Here is a 16,298-nt window from a genome sequence, read left to right as displayed (position 1 = left end):
TTCACTACACTCTGGGTACATTAACTTCTTTGTACCACTCACCAGCCTTCTATTTCACAGCACCATTTAACTTCCAGGACTAACTGCACTGTTATCGTGTCAACGTGATGCGGAATGCTACCTGTCGCCAGCCAATGCTTCATCTTCCCACACACAACATAGTATTTTCACACAGGCAGGAAGTTCTCTGGAAAACATATGCAATGAAATCGTCTTTCAAAAAAAAAAAAAAAAAGAAAAAGCAGAAGGCCTAGTTTTACTGCAGTGCCCATGAAAGCCTTTACCATACATTTTACAGCAGACATCAAAGACAAGCTCTGGCAGAAATTGCTTATTTTCCTTTTACTTTCTTCTCAACCAACATTTGTATGCTTCACTTTTAACTGTGAACATAGATTTTAAGCCGTGGGGCGGGACCCCTTTTGTTCTTTCATGTAACCAATCTTTCCCGTCACTATAAAGGGACTATTATTTTGTGACTATTTTCAAGATGTATTTCTTTGTCTTCCCCTACACACACCTTCCCAAATAAGCGCATCTTCCCAAAACATCACATTTCTCCAGCTGAAACTTGTGAATAATGTAATTCTGTAACTTAATGCCATCGATGCAAACTATTCATAATGATACTCTGATTTACAGTCTAAATAAATGTATCTTTTAAGTATGAACTCCTAAATCCTAAGAGTCATGCAGGGAAGCATATTTTTGTATTTTCTGAGTATTGCAAGAACACATACATCGAAAAAAGAATAAAAATTATGAGAAAATGAAGGGCTGTGTTTTAAAACTCACTGACATCTAAACTGTGATATCACAAGCATGTTCTCAGGCATTTTGTTAATTGAAAGTAAGGCGTTCATTCAGTAGGTCAATTATTTGCTGTATTTCATGAAAGTCTCAGTAACACCACCTCCATGGATTTATATAGATGCACCAGAGTAATTTCTTGTGACTAGACTATGATTCAGAATTAGCCTTTTCTAAAGCAGCTCTTTTGTTGCTTCGTTTGAAAATGTTTAGTTTAAGATTTCCAAATACCTGTGCACAGGTATATGTCCCTTAGTAAATCAGATGAGAAGAGATTAGTCTTTATATACATATGTATAGCGTAACGCAGACTGTACTGAGCCTAGTGGCACTGTACTCCTATGAAGTTACTCAGACGTATACATAAGTTGCAGGTTTACATTTAAGGGACTGATTCAGAATTAAATGGGAAGAGGTTTTTTTCTCCCCTCTTTCTGAAAGCAGTTCTTTCTCCTTTACTACAGAAACATTATGCTATTACTTCTGAAGCTGCAGATGCTACCACAATTGTAATTGCCTGTCATGCAGTGAAGAAATCTAATTAAAACCACTTATTTGTACCTATTAACCAACCTCTTTAAATGCAGACAAAAAAACCTTACCACAAGCTAAAACATAAGTACAGAGCATGATCTGCAATTCAGTAAGAGAAACAACGGATGTTTTCAGATAATTACACTTACCTCCATTTCCTGCTACTACCAATTAGCATTAGCCGTGAACTTAATTGGCTATGTAAATCACTATAGCTAGCCACTACTTCAGACTCAGTTCAGACTGTTAGCATGATATTGGACAAGGCATCTCTCACATACTTAAAAAGGTGAATTTTTTGTGTTGAGGGTAAATTACCGATCGCAGCATAGTTTAGAGGTATAATATAAAATTATTAAAAAATAGTTAATAAAGTACAAGGAATAACCTGCAGTTTTCTCTCAGGAGATGCAGGACCCTTGAGCAGTACATTCCTTTGGAGGCTTCTTCACGACATCATTTAGAACTACTGAGGTTACAGTTATTTCAGAAGAAAAAAACTCTACAGAAAGCTCTGATGTAAAAGAGGCAGGTAGGGCACTGAACCAGAATGATTTATTAAGTAGCCCACTGCACAAGCTCATCTGGTAGAGTCTGCTGCACTTCCTAGCATGAAGCCTTTACTCAAGGCTTCACTCCGTTTCACATTGGACAGTGTTGACTGGACAGGTGGAAGAGTTGTGCTGCTAACAATTTATCACTATTGGCATCATGACATCACTTCTTGCTTTCTTTAAGGAAACTGCACATCTTATGCTGAACCTACTGAAAAAGTACTGATGCTTGTACTGTTTCAGGTGTCTGTGTTGAAGAAACAGGCCATCAATATACCCAAACCGGCAGCTTGTAGACATGATACAGATTTACTGAAGTCAACGGGTGGCTGTAGCAACGGAGGTTTTTCACCCATTTTTTGCGACTTCCTCATGGCGCCAGGCCACCCTCACACCCAGTGTGCATCCCCCACACATCCCCCGTTGCGTTCGCAGCTCCTGAGCCACCCCTGCGCCCGTCCTGGCGAAGGGGAGAGGGTTCATCTCTTCATTACCTCAACGCACGCCCGCACCCCCTTGGCTCTGCGTTACCCTCAACGACAGACACCCCCACAGCCGCCACCTGGCCCGGTGCCCGCGGAGCTCCCGCGGCCGGCTGTCCCAGCTTCCCCACCCGCACGGGAAGGTGCCATTTCCCCTCAGGTGTCCCCATCCGTCCTTCCCCCGCGCCCTCAGCGAGGTCGCACTCAGCGCTCCGCGGAGAGGCGCGGCCGGGCCCCTCCTGCGCGCAGCCCCGTCTAGCGCAGGGCGAGGCCGTAGCGGGCCCTGCGCGGTACCTGCGCGCTGCTCTCAGCCTCTGCCCGCCCCCCGTGCGGAACCACAGCCGCGGGAGCCACCTTCTTTCCTCCACGCCCCGTGATTTACCTCACCGACCCCCGCCCTCCCGGGCACCATCTTCCCCCTCCCGCCCTCCGCGCCTGCCCGCGGCCGCCGGAGGGGAGCCGCCTCGTCCCGCCCACCCCCCCGAGGGGCGGGGATTGGGCGAGTCCGCCTGTCGCTCCGCGGCGGCGCCGCGCGCTGGTTGGTCGCCGGCGCTGTCAGTCAGCTGCGGGGGCCGCGCCGGCCTCTTGTTGTCACGGCGCCGTGCGGGGCTGGGGCTCTTCGCGCCGCCGCTGCCGTTGTTGCCGCCGCCGCGGGAGCCCGGGCGGGGAGCGGTTCCCCGGCCTCGTTCGCCCGCTCTCCCGCCGTGGGAAGGAGGCGCCCTCGCCATGGCCACCAGCACCACAGGCTCTACGCTGCTGCAGCCCCTCAGCAACGCCGTGCGGCTGCCCGTCGACCAGGTGAGGATGGAGAGGCGCCCGCCCCGCCGCTGCTTCCCGGGGGCTCGCCGGGGAGGGGCGGTGCCGCGCCGGGCGAGCGCCCCCGCTCCGCTCGGCGCAGTCCCGCCCCGCCCCATCCCCCCGCGCCCCTCCATCCTCCCCGCCTCCGCCTTGGGGGGTGTGTGTGTGTGGGGGGGGGGGGGGGTCTCGGGTGGGGCAGCGCCCGGCGGGGCGGCGGCCTGTTCCCCTCAGCCCCCCGCGGGTGAGGGCAGGAGGGGGCGGCGGGCGCGGCCCGCGGGGGGGCGCCGGGGCGGGGAGCGGCGGCCGCGCGCCGCGTGCAGGTGCGCTCGCGCCGCCGGTGCGCGCGGGGGCTGCGCTCGCGGCCGGGCGGGCCAACTTGTTGGCATATTCTCCCCCCACCCCATCCCCCCGGTCCTCTACACCCCCCCCCGCTCCCGTGTCCCCGGGCCAGATGTGGCTCCGCAGCTGGAGGCGGCGCCGGTGGCCGCTCAGCCACGCGAAGGACCCGGGCGGTAATTGCGAATGCGGAGCGGCGTGCTGCGCCCGGCTGCCTCTGCCCGTGGCGTTAAAACGCGGCGTTAAATAATAAGAACGTGTGGCGCGCACAGTGCTGCGGGGGGGGGGGGGGTGGGGGGTGTTCCTGTGCGCGCTGTAGGCAGAGCGCGTCCGCGGTGTCTTTTGTCTTGAGGGATGTCAAAATTCCTGAGGGCTGTTGATCCTGTCGTCTGCACAAGGCATCGGGCGGTTACAAAATGAGATTGGGAAACTGAGGTTTGCGGAGTCTAATGACTGAAGTTGTACAAGAATGTTTGCTTAGGGAGGAAGCGGTCTAGACCTCCTAAATCTACAGAATATTTATGTGTTTATGAATACATAAGTAAAATAACCTTAAGTAACTGCTCCTATAAATTTTTTAGCACTAGGAGATTTCATGTGAGGAGTTCTTATTAACAAAATATTAACCTCCATTAATGTATGAATGAATGAAACGCATCAGGGAAAACTGTCTGTGCTTATTGTAGTGGGAGATTTTCATGGTTTGGTTTTACAAAACACCTAATAAGTGAGAAAAGTAACTGGAAATGAAAGCAGAGGAAGGAGCATGCCTAGTGAAAGAGTTTTAGAACTACAAACTCCTTTTTTTTTTTTTTTTTTTTTCTTCCCCCGCTCCTCTAGCCCATTGCTTGAATGGAAGCTTAGGTTAAGGATACACATGAAAAAGTATCTTCTAGAAAAGTGACAAAAGCGGGCAAGTTGAAATTGAGCTTGCTGTGATGGAATGGATACTGCACACAACTTGCAGTGAAACCCGTGTCTGGGATCGATGGCCCCGAGTGGCTCAGTGCCTCATCCGTGCAGGCTGTAAGCTGCTCTTGGCAGGTGCCACATACTTACTTCTATCAAGCGTGTGGCTTCTACAGGGTGCTGTAAAACAAATAAGAAATGACCGTTTTTTATGGCATTATGCTGGCATCATATAATTATCCATACCAGTAGTCATAAATTTAATTGCTTCGTGATGAGTGCAGCTTCTACCAAAGTTCTTTTAAATGTGGTGGATATGGCATTTTTATGATAATAAAGTTACTTTTTCTCAAAGCCTGGAAAACTTCCCTGTATTGAATGTTTTTCAACAGGTGCTCCTGTAAAGTCAAGATGTTTTTATAAAGTACTACTTGAGCTCTGTTGAAGCTATTGGGGATAATTGCAGTGGAGGCTGGCTAAATATATAGTTTAAAAGATTTGATATAGGCAGTTAAAAATCATACATACTTTGTCTTTAGACATCAGTGGACTGTACATAGTATAGGTCTAGTTGTGCATGAAGAGCACTGGAGTATGAATTGAAGAGTTACAAAATTATGCTGGACTGAGGAGAATGCATCTATATCTGATTAAAAAAAAAAGCGAAGTTAGATTTTTTTTTTTTTTTAGATTTTTGTAACCTCTCAGCTTAAGAGTATCTTGCTAGTTTGTAATACAGAAAGAATGTGAAATGTGTTCAGTGTATTCAAATTGAAGGTAGTAAAGGAGAGAGTGAGGATGGAGAAGAAAAAGGAAGTGCTGATGCTCTTTGGTGTGTGTGTGCTCGAAGATTATGCATGACATTTGGTGATACTATATGCATACTCGATATGAAAATATAGCAGTGCTTTGGAAAAAAAAAAAAATAAAGGTTTTCTGATTAGTAGGTTGTTTCTACTACTTGATCCAAATCTGTACTGTGACTGCAGTCATACCAGTACAGCAGGTACTTGGAATGGTAATGGAATTGGTATTATTCTGGCATTCAGAACTGATGGAGATGAATGAGTTTTGGTTTTCCACTTCTATGTTCCAATTTTGACCACAAGTAGATTCTAATCTTTATATGCGGAATGTTACAATTGTGATTTAAATTTAAGCCATTACTGTCTAATTATCCTGCTGTAAAGTTTTAGTGGAGGCAAAAGCATGTAACTCTGGGAGGACAAATCCAGGTAGCATGTGTCAATGTTATTCTACTGTCTGAATGTTCAAACAAATGGATGGAAGAACCTTGCCTGTTTGGCAGTGAATGGAAGTAGATGTTGCAGTTAAAGGTGGGGCTCTTATCTCTAAGATTGAACTAATTAATCAGATCCACATCTGTGTGTGGATTGAGTGTGAGAATTTCATTACTTTTTGACTTAGCACTTGGTGGAACTAGAGGCACAGATTTGTTTGAGTGTGGTGTTGGCTATGTGCTAGTTAGAGATCAGTGTAAAAGATGGAGGATGAGAGCTCCACCAGAGCCACTGGACACCCTTGTAAGAAGAACAGTCACCCCTATGCGCCCAACTGTGTTACAAGAGAAAAGCCTTATTGCTTTAACAGATAGCTGTTCCTAGACCTGCTACTAGAGTACTAGTTAGCTACAGGAATGGAGAAGAAATTTTCTGCTTCTGTGTATATATAACCCAACAAGGTATTGTGTGATAACTTGTTGGTGTGTTAACCCTTCCTTTGGCTCTTATTTTGTCAAGTTAACTGAAATGGCTACTTGGAAAAGCTTGGTTTTTTGAGGCTTCTTGTTCCAACATTTCTATTGTTATTTTCTGTTGTTTGATGTGAGGGAAGATGCTTGGTGTGAACAAGAACCTACTATTATCTGTGTAGATTTGTGAAGGTGAACTTGCACACTTTTTTTTCCTATAACAAAATACAAAAGAAAAAAATCACTCATTGGGGGTGAAAAGCCTCATAAGAACGGTATCTTTTAATTTCTTGGAGAGCCTAAATTTGCTCTTCAGCAAAGGAAGCATCCTGTTGACAACTGTGTCACTTTAGGTCCTTAAAGTTAATGAGTGAATGAATGTTACTGCAATATTCCTTCTTTCTTGTTAAGGGAGAGAGGGAGTAGAAGTAGTTATGTCCTTCCCACCCCTGACAGCTAAAGAGAAGTATGGGAAGGATTATCATAAAAACTTGGCTGCTAGAAAAACATGTGTTGCATAATGCATTGAGGTTGCAACTTGAATTATTTTATTACAGTTAAGTCTCTCACCTAGCCTTCTGTTTTTCCTGACTGTGCTCATGTCATAATTGTCTCTGCAACGTTCTTCTTTCTCTGAGGTGAAGCCTGACAGCTAGTGTGTTGAACCTTGCACCATTTCTAGTTCTGGTGCTATCTTGCTGACTGTCTGTTGACAAATGACTTCTCTTGATGACATGTCAGTTTACCTGTCATTAAATTGGAGATATTTAAATTTGCAGGGAGATGAGAATGATTCTAGGCTTTAGGTCTCTGCAGGGTAAGGTGAGTTTAGAGAATAATCTTTGCTTTCACTGCTCCCACCAGAGGGAGCAAAATTTTTATCTGAAAATTGGCAAAAATTATATGAGTTATTACTGCCATTTGTTTGCCGTAGGAACAGATAACGGTGGTAGAGGAGGGGTAGATAGGAGATTGACTACAACAATATGTGGCCGTCAACTTTTTTGTGTGGGTTGTCTAGGAGACTGATCTTGAGATCCTAAAATATGGTCTGAACAAATGGATCAACTAGTCTAACTTCAGTGATTATCTTCTAGATAAGAAAAAAAAGAGTATGACTTCAAATGCTAACAGTATACTTATGTGAAGATGCCTGGACTGAATAGAATGTCATGCTTGTGATGATGCACTTCACTTAAAATCCAGGATGTAAAGATAAGCAGTGTTTTTTCAACAAAAGTAAAAAAAAAAAAAAAAAACCAAAACAAAACCTTGCAATTTCCACATTTTTTTTTTGTGTTTTTCCCCCACAGTCTAATTTTAGCTTTTATTTGAATAAATTTGGTCATTTGTGTAGAATATAATTTGCTACATCAGTGCCATCAACCTTCAAAGAATCTAAACTGACCTTTTTTTAATAAGAATAGGCATAAAAATGCAAGTCCTCCTCAACATGAACTGTATAAACCATGTGAACTTCCTTAATTTAGTGATCACAGGCCAGTTTGCTGCATCTATATCTTTGCATAATTTTCTGCACATGCTTCCTTGTCTAGAGTGTTACCCGAGTTGCTTTAAACATGCCCTTAACACACCCATAAAAGCAATTAACATTGATGTATCTTGAGCCTTTGTGTTTCACCTTGTTGCCTTCAAGAGAGTGGGCCAGATTACTTTTCCTTGTCTATATGTATGAAGTGTTTTTCTTACATGCATGTGATTGGCAAGGTGTATCTGCAAATTTTTTTACTTTATTTTGGTGCTTTGGAGATGAGCCACAGCTGGAGTTTAGGTAAAAGGCCAGGCTTGGCGGTGGTATAGGGAATCATTTTGCTGAGAATCAGTATGTGCCTGATTTGCCTGCAGGGAACATCTGTATGTGTCTCCTGGTTAGATCTCTCTAATTTCACAAGGTCTTGGGTGTTTGTGGTGCCTTAGCATCCCTTGTTTTCTGCCAAGGCAACTTAACGTAGCTTCCTGATGACTGAAATGTCTTAGTCTGATAAAAACCGTTTTGTCTAAACATGGAGGGGAAATGAAAAATTTTGTCTTGTATAGCTGTCTAGAATTCAGATGGCCTGGTATCTAAGCATTATGAAACTATAAAAAAAGAATACAATGAAGAGTGTCACAAGTTTTATTCTCTTTCACCATTGATTCTTAGACCCTTGTGTGCAGTTGTGAAAGAGCAGCATGTTATGGACTTTTCTGATGTGACCCAGGAAATTTATGCGCAATAGAAATGAGTAAAAGTAGTGTTCACAGGTGTGTAAAATCCAAACACTGAAGATAAGGTAGTGGTAGGACAGGAAGACTGTGCACCTACTTTGCCATGTACTTTCCATATCTGTTGCTAGCAGCGGTCAGAAGAACGAAGAGTGGATAGCAAAGCATGATCTCCCGTGCCAATAGATGGAGACTGTAGAGAGTGAAATGAAGCTGGAAAAAAGTCCCGTTCTCCATTTTGTATGTGTTATTCCCAATGGTTGGATGTTTTGAATTGTTTGGATTTGCAAGCGAAGTTTTTACTGGGTTCTTAATTTTCCTTTGACCTAGTGGAAGGGAGGGAATATATAATCAGAAGGATCCTCGTTTCTCTGCAGTGATACCTTTCCCAGATTTTAGTGATTAGATGTTGACTTAATTCTCTATATATTGTTAATTTAAATTACTCTGCAATGAAAAACGTGTGGAGAAGGATGAAACTGTTGGAATAAGAGAAAATTGTCAGGAGAAAGTAAGTGCTTTGAAGGGTGGAGTAGAACCTATAACGAATAGAGTTGGAACATAAAAGAAAGCGTGTGTGGTTACAGTGTTGGAAAAGATAAGCCATCTATTAATTGGTAGAAGGATTTAGTGCAAGAAGGAAATGCCTCTGTTTAATTCTGGTTCGTGAATATTGTTGGGGAGATGTATAGTATAGAGGTTCTTTAATTTTTAGGGAGACAGCAGTGAATTTTCATTTGGATATACTCTTGCACACTTTCATACTGGGTATGTTTTCTCTGGGTTTTTGTGAAGCAGTGGAAAAACTCAAGTATAATTACAGCCCAAGGTTTCTACAGTAAACATCTAAAATAAACAGTCTTTACCTGAACAGCCTATGGTCACCTGTTTTGTTTTGTCAAGTTGTTTTTCCCATCCTTAAGCAATTAATTTAGGTGGTGTAAGTGTGAACGCTTACTGACCTTGCTCACCATGGTACAAGCCATTTCTAAATTCAAAATGCAGTTCAGAAATTGCTACAAAAATACTGCAGTTCTGGGATGTTGAAAAGAAATACTGGAGTGCCCAAAGAACAGGCTAATAATGAAGAAACAGAAAGGCGTAAGGAAGATGACAAGAGTCACTTACTGAATACATGGTTACCACTGTGTTGCTTTCTGTTTGTTTTTGAAGTGTTACTGCTGTGAATCTGTTGCACCACAGCTATGTAGATCTTTTCCCTCTGTGGGCTTTTTCTTGGGTACAGCGCTGGCTTAAAACAAGAGTTCTGAAAACTGATAAAACCGAAATAAATGAGTCAGCTTTATCATTCATTAGCCCTGATACTTGTTGACTTTAACTCCTGTTAACGTGCTCCTGTGCTGACCTAATGAAGCACTGTGATACATCCTCTGCAGTTTAGGTTACAACATGTCTTCTTCACATTTATTATTCTGACTAACACAGACTTTTCCGGAGTAACAGTTGCCCAGGTTTTTTTCTTGTTTTCTATGCCTTTGAATGAGGGAGTCTAGACTGTGGGGTTTTACTTTCTCCTGGAAGATGAGAAAAACCACGCGTACCCGGGTGAAAATTTGTTTGCATAATGTGTGCATCTTTACAGTATTTATTTTACAAAGAATGTTGATGCAGTTCTTCAGTGTGGATATTTCATTTTCCTTCTTTCCTTTGGAAGGTACTTTAAATTCAACATTAGTTGTCATTATTAGTCTTTTAACACTCTTTCAAGTGAACTGAGCTGTTTCACAATTTCAATTTGTCTGCAAATTTAGATAAATGGTGGTTTTGCCTGCTTGTTTTAAGTGATGTTTTCAGCAGCTAAGCCATTGTTTGCAAAGGAAAACATCCATAGCTCTACCTTTTATTCTGGAATAGTATATCCAAAGTTGAAGAAGCTATTTTGGTTTGGCTGTGATGGTGTAATTTGCTGTAGCTGGGATTTTGGTGCTTCCTTTTACTTCTAGTTAAGGTGGCCTAAGAAGGAGGTACTCTTATTCTGAAACATGGTTTGTGAGCCCATTAGTTGTATAACTACAGTGGTATATTTTAAACTGCTAATGCTACCTGCATAGATCATTCTTAATCTTTCTGACCTGCCTTCTCGCTAACGCTTTTGATTCTATTGCTTCTTGTCACTTATTCACTTATATATATTTATAATAGATAAATCAGTGAAGACTAAGCATGTCACTCAAAAAATGCACTGACAGTCCAGACTATAACGAATGAGGTTTTTATTCTTCATGGTGGAAAAGGTATAAAGAACTTGAGGCCACCGTGAATCTGCAGGAGTTTATTACAAGCCCAGTGATGGCTACCAGACCTGTAGATGGTCTAGCCTTAGAATATGTTAAATGATTATCGGTGGTGGGATTGAATGTAAGAAGTTAGATAAAATATTTTAATATGGAATCATAATTCGAAGTGTTACTAAAATATTACAGAAGAAAATGGAATTAATTTGAAAAGCTGTACCAGCTCAGTGTAGTGTCCCTTACTTCTGCAGGTTGCTGTGTATTGCAGATGGTTACAGGGCTGTTGTGGTGCTTGGAGGCTTTGTAGATGGCTGATTTCATGGAGATGATTCATGAGTTGGGAAGAGCAGAGGAGAATAGACATGGAGGAGTAGAGACTGTCTCACCTGAACAGTATTTCATTCAAGGGAGAGGGTGGTGAAGTCATTTTTTGGTTTTGGTTCCACACCCCGCCCCCCCCCCCCCCCCCCCCCCCCCCCCCCCCCCATGGGGAAGACTACTGAGAAGCTGACCATTTTAAAGATGGGGAATATTTGTTTTACTTGCTAATTAAAACATCTACTGCTGTTACTGGATTTCTACAGGCTATATGGACAAAAGTGTTACTTTCTATGTTTTGCTATTTATTTGAAGATGGATTTCAGTTTTTCACGTATCAGCAGAATATAATAGTACTGAGGTAGATCTTAATGGAGAAAATACTTGTTTCTGGTTGCGTTTGAGAAGGATACCTTCATAGATGTTAGTTATTTTCCTTTATTTTTAAATGACTAGGAAAGTGAGTAACTTGTCCAGTTTTTACAAAATTTCAGGCACTGTAGTGGTTCTCTGAACATCAAAATAAAAACTTGTCATTCAAATACACATTTGAATATCCTGTATACTGCTGATACTCGTGACAAATAATAGAGATTTTGAGGTTAACCACTATGTATGTGTGCACCATGACTGTGCCATAAAAAGCCACAATTCTGAAAAGACAGTAGCTGAGCTGGTTTTTGTCTGGAACTGTGTTTTGCCAAGGTAGTGGCAGACTGTTGTGTTGTGATGCTGTAAACTCTTTTTCCCTGGTAGTCTGAGTTCTGTTGACCCTTAACTTGACAAACCAGTTTTTGCTCAACAGAAGCGAGTGTCTTATGTCCTTATTGCTTCTGAACAGAGAAGAAAACAAAACAAAATACACAAGCAAAAACCCCAAGTCAACATTCTTAGTCCAGCTTCACCTTTGAGCCAAACTTGTTTCCTAGATTTTGGCTATTCTGGTGAATAAATAGCTGTTATGTGTGACAGCTCAATATCTATAATGCTGAATCCTTAAGAGCCCATCAGAGAGAACACCCTTCAGCTGATGTCTTTCTGTCCTTAATGAATTAGTTTTGGTTGTTTTCACTGTAAAATGTGTACATTGGTGTTTCATTTTGCATCTTTAGTGATACAGTTTTTCTTTGAGTAATTCTGAGTAATGACTTAGTAAGCCCTGTTTGAAAAATCTTATTGGATTTGATGCTCATTTATTGCACGAACCAGATTACTAGTGCCTACATCATGTTCTTCGTGATGATCTCCACTCTCTCCAGCATACTTAAGAATTACAAGCTAGAAATTGGAAGTTAACACTGGAAATAGAAACACTGTTATTAAAGTATGCCATGACTGTCTTTGATGTTTTGGGCTGAAATCAGCTTGGAAAGAAAGCGTTCGGAATCTGATGAGTAGGTCCTTACAGCTGCCAATAAATTAATATGAAGATGAAGTATATTCATGCAACATTAAAAAGCTTTTGCCAGTGTTGTTAAAATTGACTAATGCAAATAGTTAGAGTACTCACTTCAAGGAAGTGGCTGCTATTAGAAGGGCTGTGCTTCGAAGTCTCATCTGAAAACAAGTGTCCCTTCACATTGGGTACTGTATAAACATGCAGTAACACAGTCTTTGCTACAAATAATACAGTCTTAACATAAACATCTCCCAATACTGATACTACCCCAAAATAACCACTGCTGCTTAGCCTTCATTTCTTCATATTTCACCCATGGTGTGAGGTTGAGATTTCAGGGCAGGAGTGTTAATTAGTTAAATTTTCATTGTGTAAGATGCTGGTTATCAAAAACGCATTTGAAAGCATTACCACAAGATTTATGGTCTGTGAATTGAAAGAGGAATACCTGTTTCTTCCTATCAGAGAAGAAATGTTCTCTGAATTATTCTCAGGTATCCTTCAACTTTATCAGATACCTGTGTCAATGTCTCTGGACTCTTTCTGACATTTCCCAGCAGATTGAAGAAAATTGCCTAACACTTTGATTTTGATTTGTGTCACGCATTTGCTTTTTTCAGCTTTCCTGTAGAAACTGGTTGGTTTTTTTTTTTTTTTTTTTTTGGTTGGTTGATTTTTTTGTTGTTGTTTGTTTTTGTTTTTTTAAATATCAGTGCAGCAATTTTCAGGAAATAGTTAGAAAATTGATTGCTGGTTTCAAATAATAGTTATTCTTACTCTTCAGTTCTTAGTGGTTTGGCAGTAGGCAGTTATTCCATAATTGTACAAACTGTTCTTTTTCATACTGGATGAAGGTTAGAAATTGGACAGAAGATGATCCATCTGTACTGCTGTCTGATTGCTGTAGAGAAGCATCAGCTCTCCTGTGTTAAAAGCAGCTTTTTGTGAACATCTGTAGATGGTTTTAATTTCTCAACTGATGGTTTTGGGGGCAAAGGGAAATGGTTTTGACCTAACTGGCAGTAAGAACAAGAAAATACTGATATTTGAGAAAAAAGGCACAACCCAAGGCTTCATTAATTGTGATAAGGTTTGGAAATTTTTGACAGTTATGTGTCAACAAATATGATGCTTGGTGGGGTTTGTGTTTGAAATGTTACTGCTAAAATAGCCTTGTAGATTTAGGAAAAAAAAATCAAAGCCTCAGCTTGAAGATCAGTGCTGTTTGTTAAAGAAAACGTATGTTACTCTTTCTTGATCTCCTAGCTCTTGCAAGAGATCTTTTCAAAGTGTTTTTGTAGTTCATCTTCTAAAACATTGTTCTTTTTTTTTTTTTTTTTTTTTTGAAATGTCATTTCTCTCTAATAACTATAGTGTTGAAAAGTAGGGTTAAAGGTGGTAGAATAGGAATGCTGCTCAATGCACCTTGTTCATGAGCCCTGTCAGACAAAGCAGGAAACATGTGCAATAACTTTGTTTCTGTGGTAGAGTGGGGGACTAAAAAGTCCTATAGACTATAGGCAGGGAGACGAGTAATGCTGGCATCTTGCAGCTTAGAAGAACTGAATTATGTGGAAGAAGCATACTACAGTGTGGCAGAATGGGCAAAAGCCCCATAACCTCTGGCTGCAGAATTGTCATCTCCACAGGTTCTTGACTGTTACCTATGAAGCATCTCGCATCTTAAAACTGTTGTTTTAGGCTCTGTGCATGATCGGGTAGTCTTCAGTGCTGCTGCTTATATTTAGGTAGTCTTTTCCAAAGCCTATTTCATCAGCAATAAGAACTCCAGTGCTGCCTTTTTTTCTCTTTTTTTTTTTTTTTTTTTTAAAAAAAAAAATAGTATAAACACTCAGAAAACTAAAAGAAAAAAAAAATACCCCACAGAACCCAACCAACCAAAAACCTCACATTGGCTTTAATTCATACAGTGTGTTAGTGAGGCCACAGGCATTCATTGCAGCTTACAGGTTTTAATACTTTTTTCATTTTGATTGGAGAAGATTTGATAAAAATGAGAAAAAGAATCACAAAGACAAGGTAACTTCCAAAGAGTTTATGTGGGTCACTGGCAAAAGAGAGAGTAAAATGCAGTATTCCTGAATTTTATTTGGTGGTCCATCTGCTATACCACTGCTTCTCTTGTGAGGTACTTTACAGTCCATGTTGTTCTTCTGAGTGCCTCTCAGTGCCTTGCTAGAGCTGGTAAGCAAAATTTTATACAATCATGGTCCTATTTCTCAGTGGATTGTAGGCTGTGTGGGCCTGCATGATTAATTTGTGCCATCCAGTAAGGAATCATCTATATCAGAAAAATTCCCTTGCTGCTTTGGCTGCTCTTCTGAATGAGGCAAATGCCTTCTGTGCTGTGAATATCAGGATTCTGGCGGGCTTGGCTGCAACGATTGGCTTTTGATATTAAAGTATAGCTGATATGAAGAGGAAGCTTAGCCTAAAATCTGAATTAGTGGATAAAAATTGCACATATTAAAAATTAATGTCATAGGATAAATAATCTTACATATTTCTTTTTAACGTGGACTTTAAAAATTTCTTTAATGGTTTATTAAAGATGCTGCCTGTGTGAGAAGGTTTGAGATTTCTTGCTGTTCAAATCAAATGTTTTGCCAAAACTTCCTCTTGATGATGAAAATCCTCGTAGCAGTGACCTTTTTCTTTTTTTTTGCTTTATGTAAAGAACTGATGCCTCAAACATTTTTTTCCCTAAGAGATAACTTTGTTTGTACAAATGCATGGCATAAATTATATTTACATTTTTAAAAGACTAGAATAAATGTCTTTAAAAGTTTATAATAAAACTTTCTATTGACTTTTGCACAGGTCATGCACCTGGAAAATTTCTTATGTAGATAGCTTAATACAGTTAATGATACAATGGTTTTGCTTTTTATATAGCTACTCCAATCATTAAAGCTGTGGATTTGTGCTTGTGTTTTACAGTTGGCACAGAGTGTGCCTGTAAACTGCACTGACTGTATGACTGGTCTTGTACCAAAATAGTGGATTTAATTTTAAAATTGCTAGAATGCATATAGCAGGTTTTGTAGTAGCTTAGTATGTCTAAGGGGTATTTAACACACACCTATGTTAATCATTGCTGAATAACCAGTGCTGATAATTTACATTATCATTGTAAGTTTTTTATTCTTATGTGCACATAACTTTCCATTGCACATTACTCTCTCTATGGGACTTCAAGGTGTTACTCTCATAAGCTGAGCTGTTGATATGATCTGTACCTGAGGAGGTAACAAATTCTGTGTTTGTTTTCTTATACATGTGCTAATTTATAACTAATCAGAGTGAAACTTGCCATTCCATGCATCTGCATCAGAATTTTTCTTTCCCCCCCCCCCCCAGGAAGTCTCAGCTTTAAGTGGATTTTTTATTTCGTCTGTAAAACTGGAGCTGCTTATTGGAACAGGTTTTATGGCTTTGGGGAGGCATGTTACAATTTGGTTTGTGGAATGAATTATGACGCTTTCAGGAATGTGTCATCTTTGTTCTTTGTGGGTGTTCTGCTCACATCTGACCAAATCATGAGGTGTTTAAAAGTTGTCTTTTGCCCATACTCCCAATGTTATAAGAGCTTGACGTAAGTTTTCAAAAGGTATGGAAGTATACCACTCCCAGATGTTGAAGTTGCTGTATATAACATTTGCCAACATAATAACTGCTTGGTTACGCACCTGGTTTCTGTGGAAGCTTTCAAGATGGTGATGTCCAGCTCTGTCCTTATTCCTGCTTGCTTACTATTTGAATGGCTGTTCCATTTTTCTTCTAGGAAGCTGAATAATTTTTGTGCTCTATTTCAAGGCAAGTTGTGTATCTTCAGTTCTTCATGTATCTCAGCGTGTGGGTACAGTGGAGTTGTATGTCAGCTCCACACAGGTCAATGTGGGTAAAAATAGGCGATGTAATTAGGGAAAGGCTGAATGTTAAATT

General features: G+C 41.0%; 1 protein-coding gene across 1 annotated transcript in view; it reads left to right on the top strand.

The window, feature by feature from the left end:
* Positions 1–2,980: 2,980 nt before the first annotated feature.
* MBOAT2 (membrane bound O-acyltransferase domain containing 2) overlaps positions 2,981–16,298 on the top strand; it is a 97,059-nt gene continuing 83,741 nt past the window's right edge. Inside the window, exon 1 of the mRNA XM_042803454.1 lies at positions 2,981–3,178. Within this exon, the coding sequence (XP_042659388.1) occupies positions 3,107–3,178 (72 nt within the window). The 5' untranslated portion in view covers positions 2,981–3,106. The remainder of the gene's footprint in view (positions 3,179–16,298) is intronic.

Source organism: Tyto alba, unplaced genomic scaffold (genome assembly GCF_018691265.1).
Source record: "Tyto alba isolate M040663 unplaced genomic scaffold, T.alba_DEE_v4.0 Super-Scaffold_40, whole genome shotgun sequence".
Lineage (NCBI taxonomy): Eukaryota > Metazoa > Chordata > Aves > Strigiformes > Tytonidae > Tyto > Tyto alba.
The sequence above is the reverse complement of the archived record's forward strand: the minus strand, read 5'-3'. Positions and strand labels throughout refer to the sequence as shown.